The 12421-nt window shown below is 34.2% G+C and overlaps 3 protein-coding genes across 4 annotated transcripts; 1 reads left to right on the top strand and 2 right to left on the bottom strand.

Annotated features, from left to right (window-relative positions):
- Positions 1-347: 347 nt before the first annotated feature.
- On the bottom strand, positions 348-1328 carry LOC114424273 (vacuolar iron transporter homolog 4-like). The gene has a single exon (XM_028391110.1). It carries the CDS (start codon positions 1221-1223, stop codon positions 531-533), a length of 693 nt encoding a protein of 230 aa, XP_028246911.1. The 5' UTR covers positions 1224-1328; the 3' UTR covers positions 348-530.
- Positions 1329-2773: 1445 nt separating this feature from the next.
- Positions 2774-3550, top strand: LOC114424497 (vacuolar iron transporter homolog 2.1-like). The gene has a single exon (XM_028391358.1). The coding sequence runs from the start codon at positions 2845-2847 to the stop codon at positions 3475-3477; it is 633 nt and encodes a 210-aa protein (XP_028247159.1). The 5' UTR covers positions 2774-2844; the 3' UTR covers positions 3478-3550.
- Positions 3551-7367: 3817 nt separating this feature from the next.
- On the bottom strand, positions 7368-11522 carry LOC114421428 (glycine-rich RNA-binding protein RZ1A-like). 2 transcript variants are annotated; one of them, XR_003668534.1, is made up of 5 exons: positions 11369-11522; positions 10356-10472; positions 9534-10062; positions 8086-8591; positions 7368-7989 (listed from the first exon to the last, which is right to left on the bottom strand). XR_003668534.1 is itself a non-coding variant. In XM_028387333.1 (4 exons), exons 2-3 carry the CDS (start codon positions 10464-10466, stop codon positions 9556-9558), a joined length of 618 nt encoding a protein of 205 aa, XP_028243134.1. In that variant the 5' UTR covers positions 10467-10472; positions 11369-11522; the 3' UTR covers positions 7368-8591; positions 9534-9555. The 2 variants fall into 2 exon arrangements, 1 of the variants encoding a protein (XP_028243134.1); XM_028387333.1 differs by having other exon boundaries at positions 7368-8591.
- Positions 11523-12421: the final 899 nt, after the last annotated feature.

Here is a 12421-nt window from a genome sequence, read left to right as displayed (position 1 = left end):
AAGGTTGTTTGTGCTAAAGATTAGCAACTGGATGTAGGCTAATAATGTTTACTTTTGCATATTAGTCATTAATGATTTATGCTTTGCACAATCAAGGCCTTTTATAGCATTTGTATTTAAGCAACTCGTTGTAACACTTATTTGTGTGCATAATTGAAATACAACATATCAGTTTTTGCTCCTTTCTCCGTTAGTCTGTGTAGTTGTTCTGTTTACTCCTGCACCATTTCTAAGAAGTCCTATATCTTTTCATTTTTATTTGTCCTATAGCCATATCTGTTCAGTCTTATACCATGTTGTATGTTCGTTCTTATAACAAAAGCACAAAGATAAAAAAGAAAACACGATGAACTCCAAAAATCCTTGTGGAGAATTAAGCAGCGTGAAATCACACTCATGTTCACTTAAACAAAACAGCCACAATCTATCAAAGAGTAATACTAGCTACCGTGATTACTCACAGCACAACCCAAAAAAAAACATTACTACTAATATGAGATTGTACTTAAATAACTAGTAAACAACGGCATTCAAAGATCAGCAGAGCCAATCAATTTGGTGAGGCCAAATGTTATGGCCATAGCCATCCAACCTCCAACCAGAACCCTAAGACAAGACCTCGTCACCGGAGTTTTTCCAAGAACTGCTCCTACTCCTCCAAACACCAACAATGCCAAGCTAACCGCAGCAGCAACAACTCCCATTCTAATCTTGTGATTCCTTATAAACACAGCAGCTATCAGTGGCACCAAAGCACCAACAGAAAATGCCAGTGCTGATGCTAGTGCAGCCTGAAATGGATTTGGAAGCTTCTCCCTTTGAGTTTCTTCATTAACTCCTCTATTGTTATTTGCTTCCCTCTCTCTTTTAATCTGAGTCATCTCTATGTCATACTGAGTGTACACAGAGACAAACTCTCCAATTGCCATGCTACAAGCCCCAGCAACTAATCCTGCAAAACCAGCAAGAAGCATGGCACTGATGTCTTTCTTAACAGCTCCAACACCCATCATCAGTGAAGCAACAGAAACCAACCCATCATTAGCTCCTAACACTGCAGCTCGAAGCCACTGGGCCCTTTGAGAGTAGTCAATAATGCTACTACTCTCTGCAAGTGCAACCTCTTGGATTGGTTTTAGCTCTACACCATTTGAAATATGGATTGGGATCTCAACATGGTTTGTTGAAATTCCATTATTAGTTCTACCTCCAAGGTTGGCCATGAAGGATGATAAAGGTAAAATGAAGTTGGAAAATACTGAGAGATGGATCAAAAAGGAGGGAGTTAATGGAAATTATGTGATATGAAGGGCTTGTGGAGATCACATACTTCTAATGAAGGATATTTATAGAGAGGGATAGTCAAGTTTGAGGTGTTAATGGACCTAATATTGATAAAGGTGATGAGACAGTGATCACTGATCAGGATGGCACTAGCAACAAGTTAGTGACTTCTTAAAATATATATATATATATATTGTTCGTGTTTAAAATTCACTGCCAAAAGGTGGATCCAGGTCTCCGATTTTCCACCTTAATGTGTATGTAGTTATGTATATTATTCATCTACTTGGTTCAATCATGCTTAGAGTTTTGGTTTATTAATATGAAAGTTATAAGAAATGAATAGTTTTGTACGTTTAACTTACATGTGTTTAGAGGTATAGTAAATAAATTTGTTTGTGACGTTTTGCTTTAAACACTCGTACAGTCACAGACAAATCAATATAACTTAAGCTAGCAGTAGAAGCAATTGATATAAGCAAAAGATATCCCAGCAGAAAATGAAACATTTGGCTTGAAATTAGCATTAACTAATAGACATAGATTTAGAATGATTTGAGAGAAAGAAGGTATATATTAGTATATTTGATGGAGTGTGCACTCCACAGGATAGTGGCAACTAATTAAAGGGTGTAATTAATAAATTGAAGGGAGTGTGTGATCCACACGAACATTAGAAAACTGCCTGGCATGCATATGATTGTGGTGGAGTAATTAGTTTCACGTTGGAGCGAGAGAAAAGTACGTCCAGACGAACCCACTATGGAAAAATTAACAATAACAAAGTAATAATGCATGGACATTTAACATTTTTTTTTCTAAATTAGAAGGAACTGCAGTGAAAAAATATTAATTTTAAACTTTTAATTTTTTCATGTTCAAAGTTGCTTGTGGCTTTCTTGTGGAATACATACTCCCCTGAATTATTTAATCATAAATACGTAGATCCTCACATCCATAAAGTTATATGTTTTATTATTTATTGTTATTAATCAACAGAGGGGATGCCACTAACCTATTAAATAACCCCGCCACTACATCTGCCTTCCTATCTCTATTCTCCAATATTATCATTCAGAACTTGAGTTTGCATGATGTTTACGTTAACAGTAGCCTTGATTATTTCATACTAACTAAATAGTGTTATAAGTTATAACCTATTAAGTTAAAGCATAGTAAGAAACTTAACACAAGACAAACTTTCATTATGAGAAATTGAGAAAGAGCTGAACTGATTCTCCCTGATTAATATAAACATATACCATGCTACTTAGCAAAATAAAGTGAATCATACCAAACATCCATACAGGTCCATGAAATAGTTAATTCATTGTTAATTCAAAGTTTGAGGAATTATTAAAACAGATGGCCACCCTTTATAGTGCTTTCCAGACAATCACCACTGAGGTCCATTATCATCAAGCTTACCTAACTGTAATCTTACTTCTATGTTCTATGATTCTATCTATATAATAATATCCATGAGGGGAGTGTGTCCTCCACAAGCAATCTTTTTCTCATTTTTCCCTTTATCATTGTACCTTACAATTCTTGTGCATTATGGCTTCTCTGGGCACTAGTAGCAATGAAATGTCAATTGACCATATTGAGATTCTCATCATACATTCTAATGATATAGAAGCAAAGCCTAGCCAATACATTGAAGAAAACAATATTGAGTACTGTCAAAGGGCGCAGTGGCTTGGAGCTGTGTTTGGAGCCAAAAATGGGTTGGTCTTAATCACCTTATTGATGATGGCCGTTGAAGCTTTGAATGAAGACATCACAACCATGCTTCTTGCCGGCTTCGCAGGACTAGTTGTTGGGGCTAGCGGTATGGCAATTGAAGAATATGTGTGCGCTCAATTAGACACAGAGGTAGCTGAAATGAAAGTCCACAATAACAAACACAAAGAAGTGGAGGAAGATGACGAACAACTTAACCCTTTTCAGGCTTCCATAGCATCAGCAATTGGATTTTCTGTTGGTGCTGCTGTGTCAGTGCTAGCAGCTGTTTTTATAAGGGACTATAAGATCAGGTTATTGGTTTTTGCTGTGTCCATCTTGGCATTTTTCGTATTTGGAGGTGTAGGAACAGTACTTGGTGAAAGTAAAACACCAGTGAGAAGGACTTGTGATTGTGATAGTGCTGATTTGAGGTTGGATGACTATGGCTATTACTTTTGGCTTTGACCAAGTTTATTGGCTATACTAGACTTTGAATGTGATTACTATACAAATAAATAACTTCAGTTGTTTTAATTTCTCTTCCTTTTTCATAAACTTCGAAAATAAATGCAGTAGACTGTGGTCAGCTTGTATATATATCCAATAGCTAGGGAACTCAGGAGACAAAATGACCATAGACATACCTCATTTTCTCTAATATGCAAAATCCATGGTTAATAATTAAGAATCATTTTAAGGCAAGCACATTTGGAATCAAGTATTAAGTGAGTCAATATGATGGCCACATGACCAAACCAAGAAAGTGGAACATTTATGCCTTCGGTAAAATTAAGGAAAATCGAAAATTATTTTGAATTCTTTGGTATTGCTCTTTAATCGAAAATATCCCTAGAACAAATCAATTCGACAGTCCTGAATTTAACTATCTATTTTTGGTTTAAGAATCAATCTTGAACTGCAGTGATATGTGAACTATAACATCAGACACATATCATCAGTAAAAGATTATACTAGAATTCAAACTACCCTGTTCTAGATGTATAGTAAGTATTATGGTATACGACGGAAGGCTCAAGATCACCCCCATGAAGAGGACACGCATGGATTAAGGCCCAAAAGGCTGAATCCAGAACAGAGAGGACTATTAAAAAGACCTTTGTCCTGTGAATCTGATCTTACTCTCGTTTTCACTATGAAATAACCAACTCACTTCAAAGACGATTCTGGCGTGAACTCATTCTTGGTTCTCACATTACACCACCATATCCGATATCACACCGCGGTATCGGAGCTCGAAGTCAGATTGCTCGAGTTAAGATCACATCAGTAAGCAATATTGTCAAAATGATACTTGAATAAGGACTAAACTAATACTAATATACGTTTAGAGCTTAATTCATGCATTGTTTTCATTTTCTAACACTGAATACAAAACCATTTATATAGATAGTCGCAAAGTATAGCTGAAGATGTATTTGACAAAGATGAAAATTGGCCGAATAGATGAAGAAATGAAAATTGATTTGCATATTATATTTGCTTTACTGTATGGATTTACTTTCAATTTTAAGATATTTTGCTCTGTCATCAAATCATTTGTTGTTGCATCATTAAAAGTGTCTTACAATGATAATGCTTTCAGTCTTTTGTATTACCACATCGGTTTAACTAATATATTGTCAGTGTAAAATATATTTTTACAAAAAAAAAAAAAAAATTAATAAGATGAGCAACCAACCAGGTTTGGAGGAAAAATTTTATCAAAAGTGGCCAACTAAATTTTTTGACAAATTAATCATCAAACTAAGTTGATAAATGCTTTACACTAATAATCATTTACTTTCTAGATGTTATATTAATAAATAAAAATTACACTATCATCAAACCATTTGTTGCTGCATCATTAAAAGAGTTTGAGTATGATAATGCTTTCAATCCTCTGTATTACTAAATGCATTTATTTTATATACGACTATCAAAGTAAAATGTTCATTATCATATTATATTAGATATTAGTAAAAAAAAAAATGTTTTATATTGAGAGTGTATACAAATTAAACTCTTATCAAATCACTATTACTTTTTCAATGTGCATTTTCAACTAGTTACTCTAGCATTATACTTGAGACGCCATAAAACTGTCATGTTACTTTCCTTTTCCTTCATTCACGCCAGCTGAACGTATCACATATGACAAAGCTCCATGCATTAACTAGCATTTCTATTTGCACTGTGTTTAACAGAATATATGGTTCTTTAATTTCAGGGTGTTTAACCCTTAAGATAAGCCTTAAAAGTAGAGAAGATAGAAGTACATTAAGACCAAGTTAATAAGCAATGACCACCCCACCCAAAGAAAACTAACAATGCGATAACGCATGTATACATACACTAAGTGGAATATTTCTAAATTATAAGGAATATTGCATGAAGAGAATGCTACTTCGTTTTGTTTATTGTCAAAGTGGTATGTGCCCTGTGGGCGGTATCATGTTATTCTTTTTTTTTTTTTAATTTGTATACTACTCTTGGAAAAAATTGAACTCAAGACCTTCTTTCATGATCACAAAACTCTTTAATTGGTCGGCCACTACAATTCATGTGTCATTTGCCTTTTTTGCATAAACGTCCCAATTCATCCTGCAAAATTTAGGGTCGTTACTTTGAGAATAATAATTTTTTTTCACTTTCTATTTTTTTTTTTCTAGATCACAAGACTCAGCAAAACTCTCTTCTTCAATGAACACAGCTGCATATCTGAACTCGAACCGAAACTATTGGTTAAGCTAGAACAAATAAATCTGAATTGTTACCAAAACACGCATGGATTTTTCATAAGTTCTCTTAAATAAAAATAAATAAATGATTATTTCTCAAAAACAAGTTCAACAAAACACGCATGAACCCGTCATCGATTATCTCAAATATTAATCTGAGAGTTGTATACCAAAATAAAGTTTAATTACTTCACGTCGTCCATAAACTAGTTATAATTCGGTGTTGGGTTCATTTCTAAATTCTGATGAATTATTAAAAAAAAAAAGAGTTAAAGAGTTACACATATCCTCACAGCTAGTTCTCTCCACATTATCACCATTATTTTAGGTCTATTATCATCCAAAGAATACCCAATGTCTTCAAAATCCAACCTAAACGTTTAATGATGAATGATTAACCTTGTCGAAACTTCCACAAGAAGAGTGTCTTGCACAAGACAGATCTTTTTTCTTATTTCATCCTGTATCTGTTGGTTGTTCATGGCTTCCCCTGAAGCTAGCAACTTCGAAAGGTCACTTTATATCTAGTGCTGGTTGTTGTGGGAGTTATTTTGGCATGAGGCTGCAAGGCTATATAACCTAACCGAGTTAACTGGATTTATTTTCATTTTATTTGATATTTCTTCTATAACATGCAACATGTTCCTTAGCTACTTGACGTTGCTTTCTTCGAAATATTTGGTTTGGCTCTGTACATGAAATGGTTTTTTGTTAAAAGGTGTAAATATGATTGACATCCAGTAAATATAACAATTTTTGTTAGTCTTTTCGTTGTAAATTCACCGTTAACAAGTTTGACATCCCTACAACCATATTTACACCTTTAACTTGGACTTACTTTTACGTCCCTGAAAAATATAGTTTCTGCTCTAAGCCCTTGCTGTAACATCGGAGATCAAAGTAAGGGTTCATTAATATTATAGGGATCAAAAACTCAGAATATGGAAATTCAAACCATAAAAAAAATATTATTAAACCGAAAAAAAGAAAGACAAATTTAAGTTAACAAATCATAAATAGATCCTTATATGAAATTGTGTTTCTCAGCACAGCAAAAGAAATTAAAAATTTGCATAAATCTATTGCTTACTAAAAACTGTATTTTTTATAGCTAACAAGCATCTAAAAATTCAACCAGGAATACCAAGGTTCAAAGTAATATAACATCTCCCTGATTAAAAGCATGAAAAGGCGATAGACCAGAAAAGATTAAAGCATGCAACAAAACCAATTAATAAATCACCAAATCAATTCAACTATGAAAATCGGTCAACTATGGAAATTCAAACCATAAAAAAAATATTATTAAACCGAAAAAAAGAAAGACAAATTTAAGTTAACAAATCATAAATAGATCCTTATATGAAATTGTGTTTCTCAGCACAGCAAAAGAAATTAAAAATTTGCATAAATCTATTGCTTACTAAAAACTGTATTTTTTATAGCTAACAAGCATCTAAAAATTCAACCAGGAATACCAAGGTTCAAAGTAATATAACATCTCCCTGATTAAAAGCATGAAAAGGCGATAGACCAGAAAAGATTAAAGCATGCAACAAAACCAATTAATAAATCACCAAATCAATTCAACTATGAAAATCGGTCAAATATACCACATGGCAAAACAGAAAGTGAATGAACACAATTGAATAGAATTTGGCATTCAACATGATGACAACAGATATAGAAACAATAATAAATTTTAGCACACAGACCATGATAACCGAATTATAAATTTCTAAGGGTAAACACAACCAATTTCCTTTCATAACCTTAGTGAGAAGGTTAAGTAAGGCAGCAATCTCAAATCTGATACTAGCGAGCCCAACCTTGAGGCTCAAGAGAATGCAAAATTGGGACCAAACTTGGTTTTCACTATCCCTCTCCTATGGTAAGGACAAACTGGATCTCAGCAAACAAAACATCACATGCAGGCAGGTAAAATGTTCGATGAGAGCAATCTTCCACCACATAGAGCAACAATGTAAAAACAGCAATGGATCGTAGTTGCTCAACGCATCAAGATCTCCCAAACAAAGTGCCACAATCATAGAAAATGGAACCCCTTCAATCAGTGCCCCCCGTGAAGAAAACAAGAGTGGTATGCATATTTGAGTGCAATTGTAGGTAAGCCATTTGCAGCTGAAAAGATTTTTTAAGTTTTAAAAACCATGCATGTCCAGTTAGCAACAAAAGAACCCAATGATGAATCCAAAAAGACCACATTTAGCCAAGCATCCTGCCAAAAGGTCAATAACATTAATAAAGAGCAGGCCAGAGCAGATATCTAGCAAATAAGAAAGTAGGTATACGAGACAAATATTTAATAATTTACCCGCTTGACTACTTTTTACTCAAAGATCCTGAGACGGGATAATAGCCAAATGGGCATTCTACTTTTAAAACTTCCTTCTCCCAACGAGAAGAAGCAAAACTCCACATTTGGACCTCCATCTTGGACTTTCCAAAACCCACCCATCCAACACCAACAAAACTTTCCAATAGGTCTTAAACTGAATCAGGTAATCCAGCAGCAAATATGTCACATGCAACTCCCCATGCATGAAAGTCACAATTCACAAGATACCCAGCAGCAAATTATAGATAGCATAGAGCACAACATCGAATTTGACCTCAAGTCAAGCATGCATAAGATTTCACAAGACCAAAAGATCAGCATTTAGGAACATAAAGAGTTTGCATAATGTGCTGAGTATTGCATATCAAAATACTGGTATCAATGATCCATCCAAACAACAATCCCAGAAGTCCACAGAGCATTGTCAAGTGCGAATGAAAAGGAAAGTTGAAGCATTAACAGCAACCTCTTCAATTTCACATCTGCAAAAAATCACATTACAACTTCATTAGAACCATAAAACATGGTTAGCGAATCGAGATTCGAATCGTGAATCGGAAAGCTATTTTACGAATCGTAAGATACATGATCAATAAAATATATGACATTTTTAGGTAAAAATGAGTGACTTGAAAAAAATAAAATAAAAATATAACCTAATATATCATATATTCAAGTCATAAATCAAAAGAACGAAAAATAGTAACTACCCAAAGTGTTCAACCTCTTCTAAAGTAAAACCAATAAGAAGAAATAAGTCTTGTACCTCAAAAAACTGAAAATGAAAGTAACAAATAAGAGATGAGAAATTAAAAAAGAAGAACCCATAAAGCTGACAAAAAGAGAGTGAGAGAGGAAATTATAAGTTACAAGAAATAGACTCATGGGACATCCACAAGAAGACAAAAGACAAATAAAAATTATAAAAGGCACAAGCGGTCAAGCAGCAAGTGACTTTGCACAGTTGCACTTCTCCTCACGATGAAATTGGTTGAAAGATTAATAAGTTAATAACAGAGCCTCTCCTTCGAATAAAAAAATAGGCAATTGAAAATTGAAAACTAAAATTAAGTATTGAAATTTTAGTTTGGGCACATGCAAAACTGAAAGTGGCAGTTCTCCTCTTTTTCCTGAAAAAAAATTTGCAGAAAAAGTGATCTGAAATGCTTTTTCCAAAGTCGGATCCCGCAAACCCGACCCAATTTGTTAGTGACCCACGTTTTTGGATCGTGCAAGACAGCTCCAGAATCACAAATCATCCGATACAGAAGCAATTCATGCGATAAAAACGAGTCATACTATGATTTGTATCGCTGGACATGATTTTTGTTTCAAATAGGGATACGATTCATACGATACTAATAACTACGCCATAAAACACAAGGACAGAAAGCAGAGACGAGAGATCATTACATGATGCATACCTCATTGAAAGACTACATGATATCAACGAAAGCCTCCTGATCCCCGTCGCTCTCGCTCATATGGTCCTGAACGATCACGATAAAATCGATCACTTCCAGAATCTCCATGACTACCACCATCCCTGCTGCGCCCCCCTGAAGAACGATCTGCTCTATCTGGTCCATAACCACCACCACTGCTTCCACCATATCTACTTTCCCTACCACCATACTTTCCTCCCCTGGACCCTTCACTAGGGCACTCCCTAGCAAAATGACCAGGTTTTCCACACTTAAAGCATTCACCACCATTAGATCCTCGGCCACCTCCACCTCCATGATCTCGGTCACGATCACGACCACGATCCCGGTAGCGATCACCATCACCTCTAGTTGATCCTTGTTGAGGCTGAGCTCTATCAACAGTAATAGTTCGCCCGTCTAAATCCATCCCATTCATAGCATCAATAGCCTCGTCCATTGCTTTCTTGTCATCAAATGTGACAAATCCAAAACCACGAGAACGCCCAGAGAACTTGTCAACAACCACCTGTTTCAAAAATATGATGAAAGAGAACATTAACAATCTCCAAAAAAAATAATGCTTAGATTCGTAATCATATTACACAAATTTCTTTTTATTTTGTTTACTTGATTTGGTTATAAATGAGTTCAGCAGGTATTGCAATTTTTTACTCCAAAAATAAAAGGATAAACTGTAGATCTAAGCCAAAAAGTACAGCATAAATCAACTTCTACACACAAACATGAAATGCGATACTGACAATAATAAGCTTCGCCTAGAATAACTAATGATTACAGTCATAATACGATACTGATCACCTTTGCCTCAATAAGCTTGCCAAACTTTTCAAACGTATCCTTTAACTTTCTATCAGATGTTGACCACGCAAGGCCACCAATGAAACAACGATACTCTTCCACGTCAGACATTTTAAACTACATAAATGCAGGAAGACAAGCATTAGCACATAATGTTTGAATTAACTATGCAGGATAAGCCATCCCACCATCCACACAAATAAGTGGCAGAACTATCCCCTGTTAATAAAAACAATTAACTTCCAAAATTTTAACAAATGGGATTCTTTCTTTATGAAACAAAAGACAGCATAATATAAGGATTAAAAGTAGAAAATAGCAAAGAAAGCAAAGCTGCCACCCAACTTCCTGATTATTAGCATCTACACTTCAAAGGCATAAAAGCATGCAAGTCCATGTCCTAGAAGCTAAATGATAAAATATTTGGCCCATAAAGCAATTTTGTGTATTCATGTATTATTGATAAAGGTTAAAGATTGATGCAAGAATTCTTTCTCCATGAGATATTTTAAGGGTACGGTTCGTCACTCAGAGTCAATTACTAACCCTCTTTTAAAATTGGGGATGAAAATTTCAGATACAATTTTACATGTAAAGTTTATCACTAACCCTCGGAGCAAACGATAGAACACAACTCGGGCAAAAAAAAGGTACACCAGGCACACCTACTACAATTAGAAGCAGAAAAACTAAGCAAGACATAACAAAAATTAAAGAATCAGTGAAATTAAAGATAAATTCACATTCTCCCTTAATTAAATTTGTGAATATTAGGGTTGGTCCGGAATTGAGGCAAGCCCAACAACCCCATGACTTCAAAACACGAAATTGACTAAACCCATGACCATATCTAGCTTCTAATCGATGTTGCTAAGTGAATTATCACAATTTAAAAATATAAAAAAATCAATCGGGAACAGGGCGAATGGTGAAGATCAATTGAATTGAGTATACGAAAGAGGAAGAAAAACGTGGAATGATAGACATCAGCTAAAGGAAAGGGAGAACAGTACCGAAGAGTGGAAGAGTAGTTCCGAGTAAACGCACGGAAGGAAAACCTAAAGGAGCCGAAGCGAACAAAAAGAGAAGAACGGAAAGCTAGCGAAACATAAGTACTTCATATACACAGCACTAGCACTTCTCTAGGTCACCCCCGCAATCTGACGTATCATTCTTATAATTATTTTATATTTTTTCCGTAGCCGTGTACTAGTAAGATATTTCTATTTCTAGTATCCTATAAACATGACTGATTATCTTTGATAGTTTAGTTCTACTCTTTTAATTATATTTTCTATCAACAAGTTTTAAATCAAAGACCTACTTAAGAGAATTAAATTTACTACTCAAACCGAAAATTTTTTGGTTATATAATTATTTTATATTATAAAATTGACTAATAAGTATTAAAATATATTTTTTCGTCTTCATAAATATAAAAATATTTGAGTTTAATTCGGCAAAATTTTGAATATTGATGTCATACTTACATATCATTTCTCATTGGTACCATCATTAGATATGGGAGCAGATAATTTTTTAAATTAAAAATTACCACAAAATATAGAAAAAAATGACCAAAAATTTTTTAATTCTTCTTTTCTAACATTCTTCATCTTCTTTGAACTCAGTTAACCACCATAACCAACAAGAGAGTACTTTCACCGGCACAATTAAACACTATCAAATCTAGCAAAAATAACATACAAAATCTCCCTAACAATAACAAAAATAGAAAATCACTATGCAAGTAAATTTTTAGAAAGTTGTTCATTTTAGTTCTACTACCTAACACAAACACATAAATAAGCGATAGAAACTCAAAATTAGAATCAATGAGAAAGAGAAAGGTAAAATACATTAGTCAATCTCAAGAAATTTCACATAGCACACTTGTATGTATAATTTATAATTTGTACAAGCTATAGTTAGGCACTCATTTATCTTACCAAAGTCAGGAAGGATTATGCGCACCAAGTACCAAACTAATGACAATATATCAAATTCTCACACACATCCTACCTATGTATAGGTTGTCATTATTCAAAATTACATTTTACATGTCT

The sequence above is a fragment of the Glycine soja genome, chromosome 8, assembly GCF_004193775.1.
Source record: "Glycine soja cultivar W05 chromosome 8, ASM419377v2, whole genome shotgun sequence".
NCBI lineage: Eukaryota > Viridiplantae > Streptophyta > Magnoliopsida > Fabales > Fabaceae > Glycine > Glycine soja.
The sequence above is the reverse complement of the archived record's forward strand: the minus strand, read 5'-3'. Positions and strand labels throughout refer to the sequence as shown.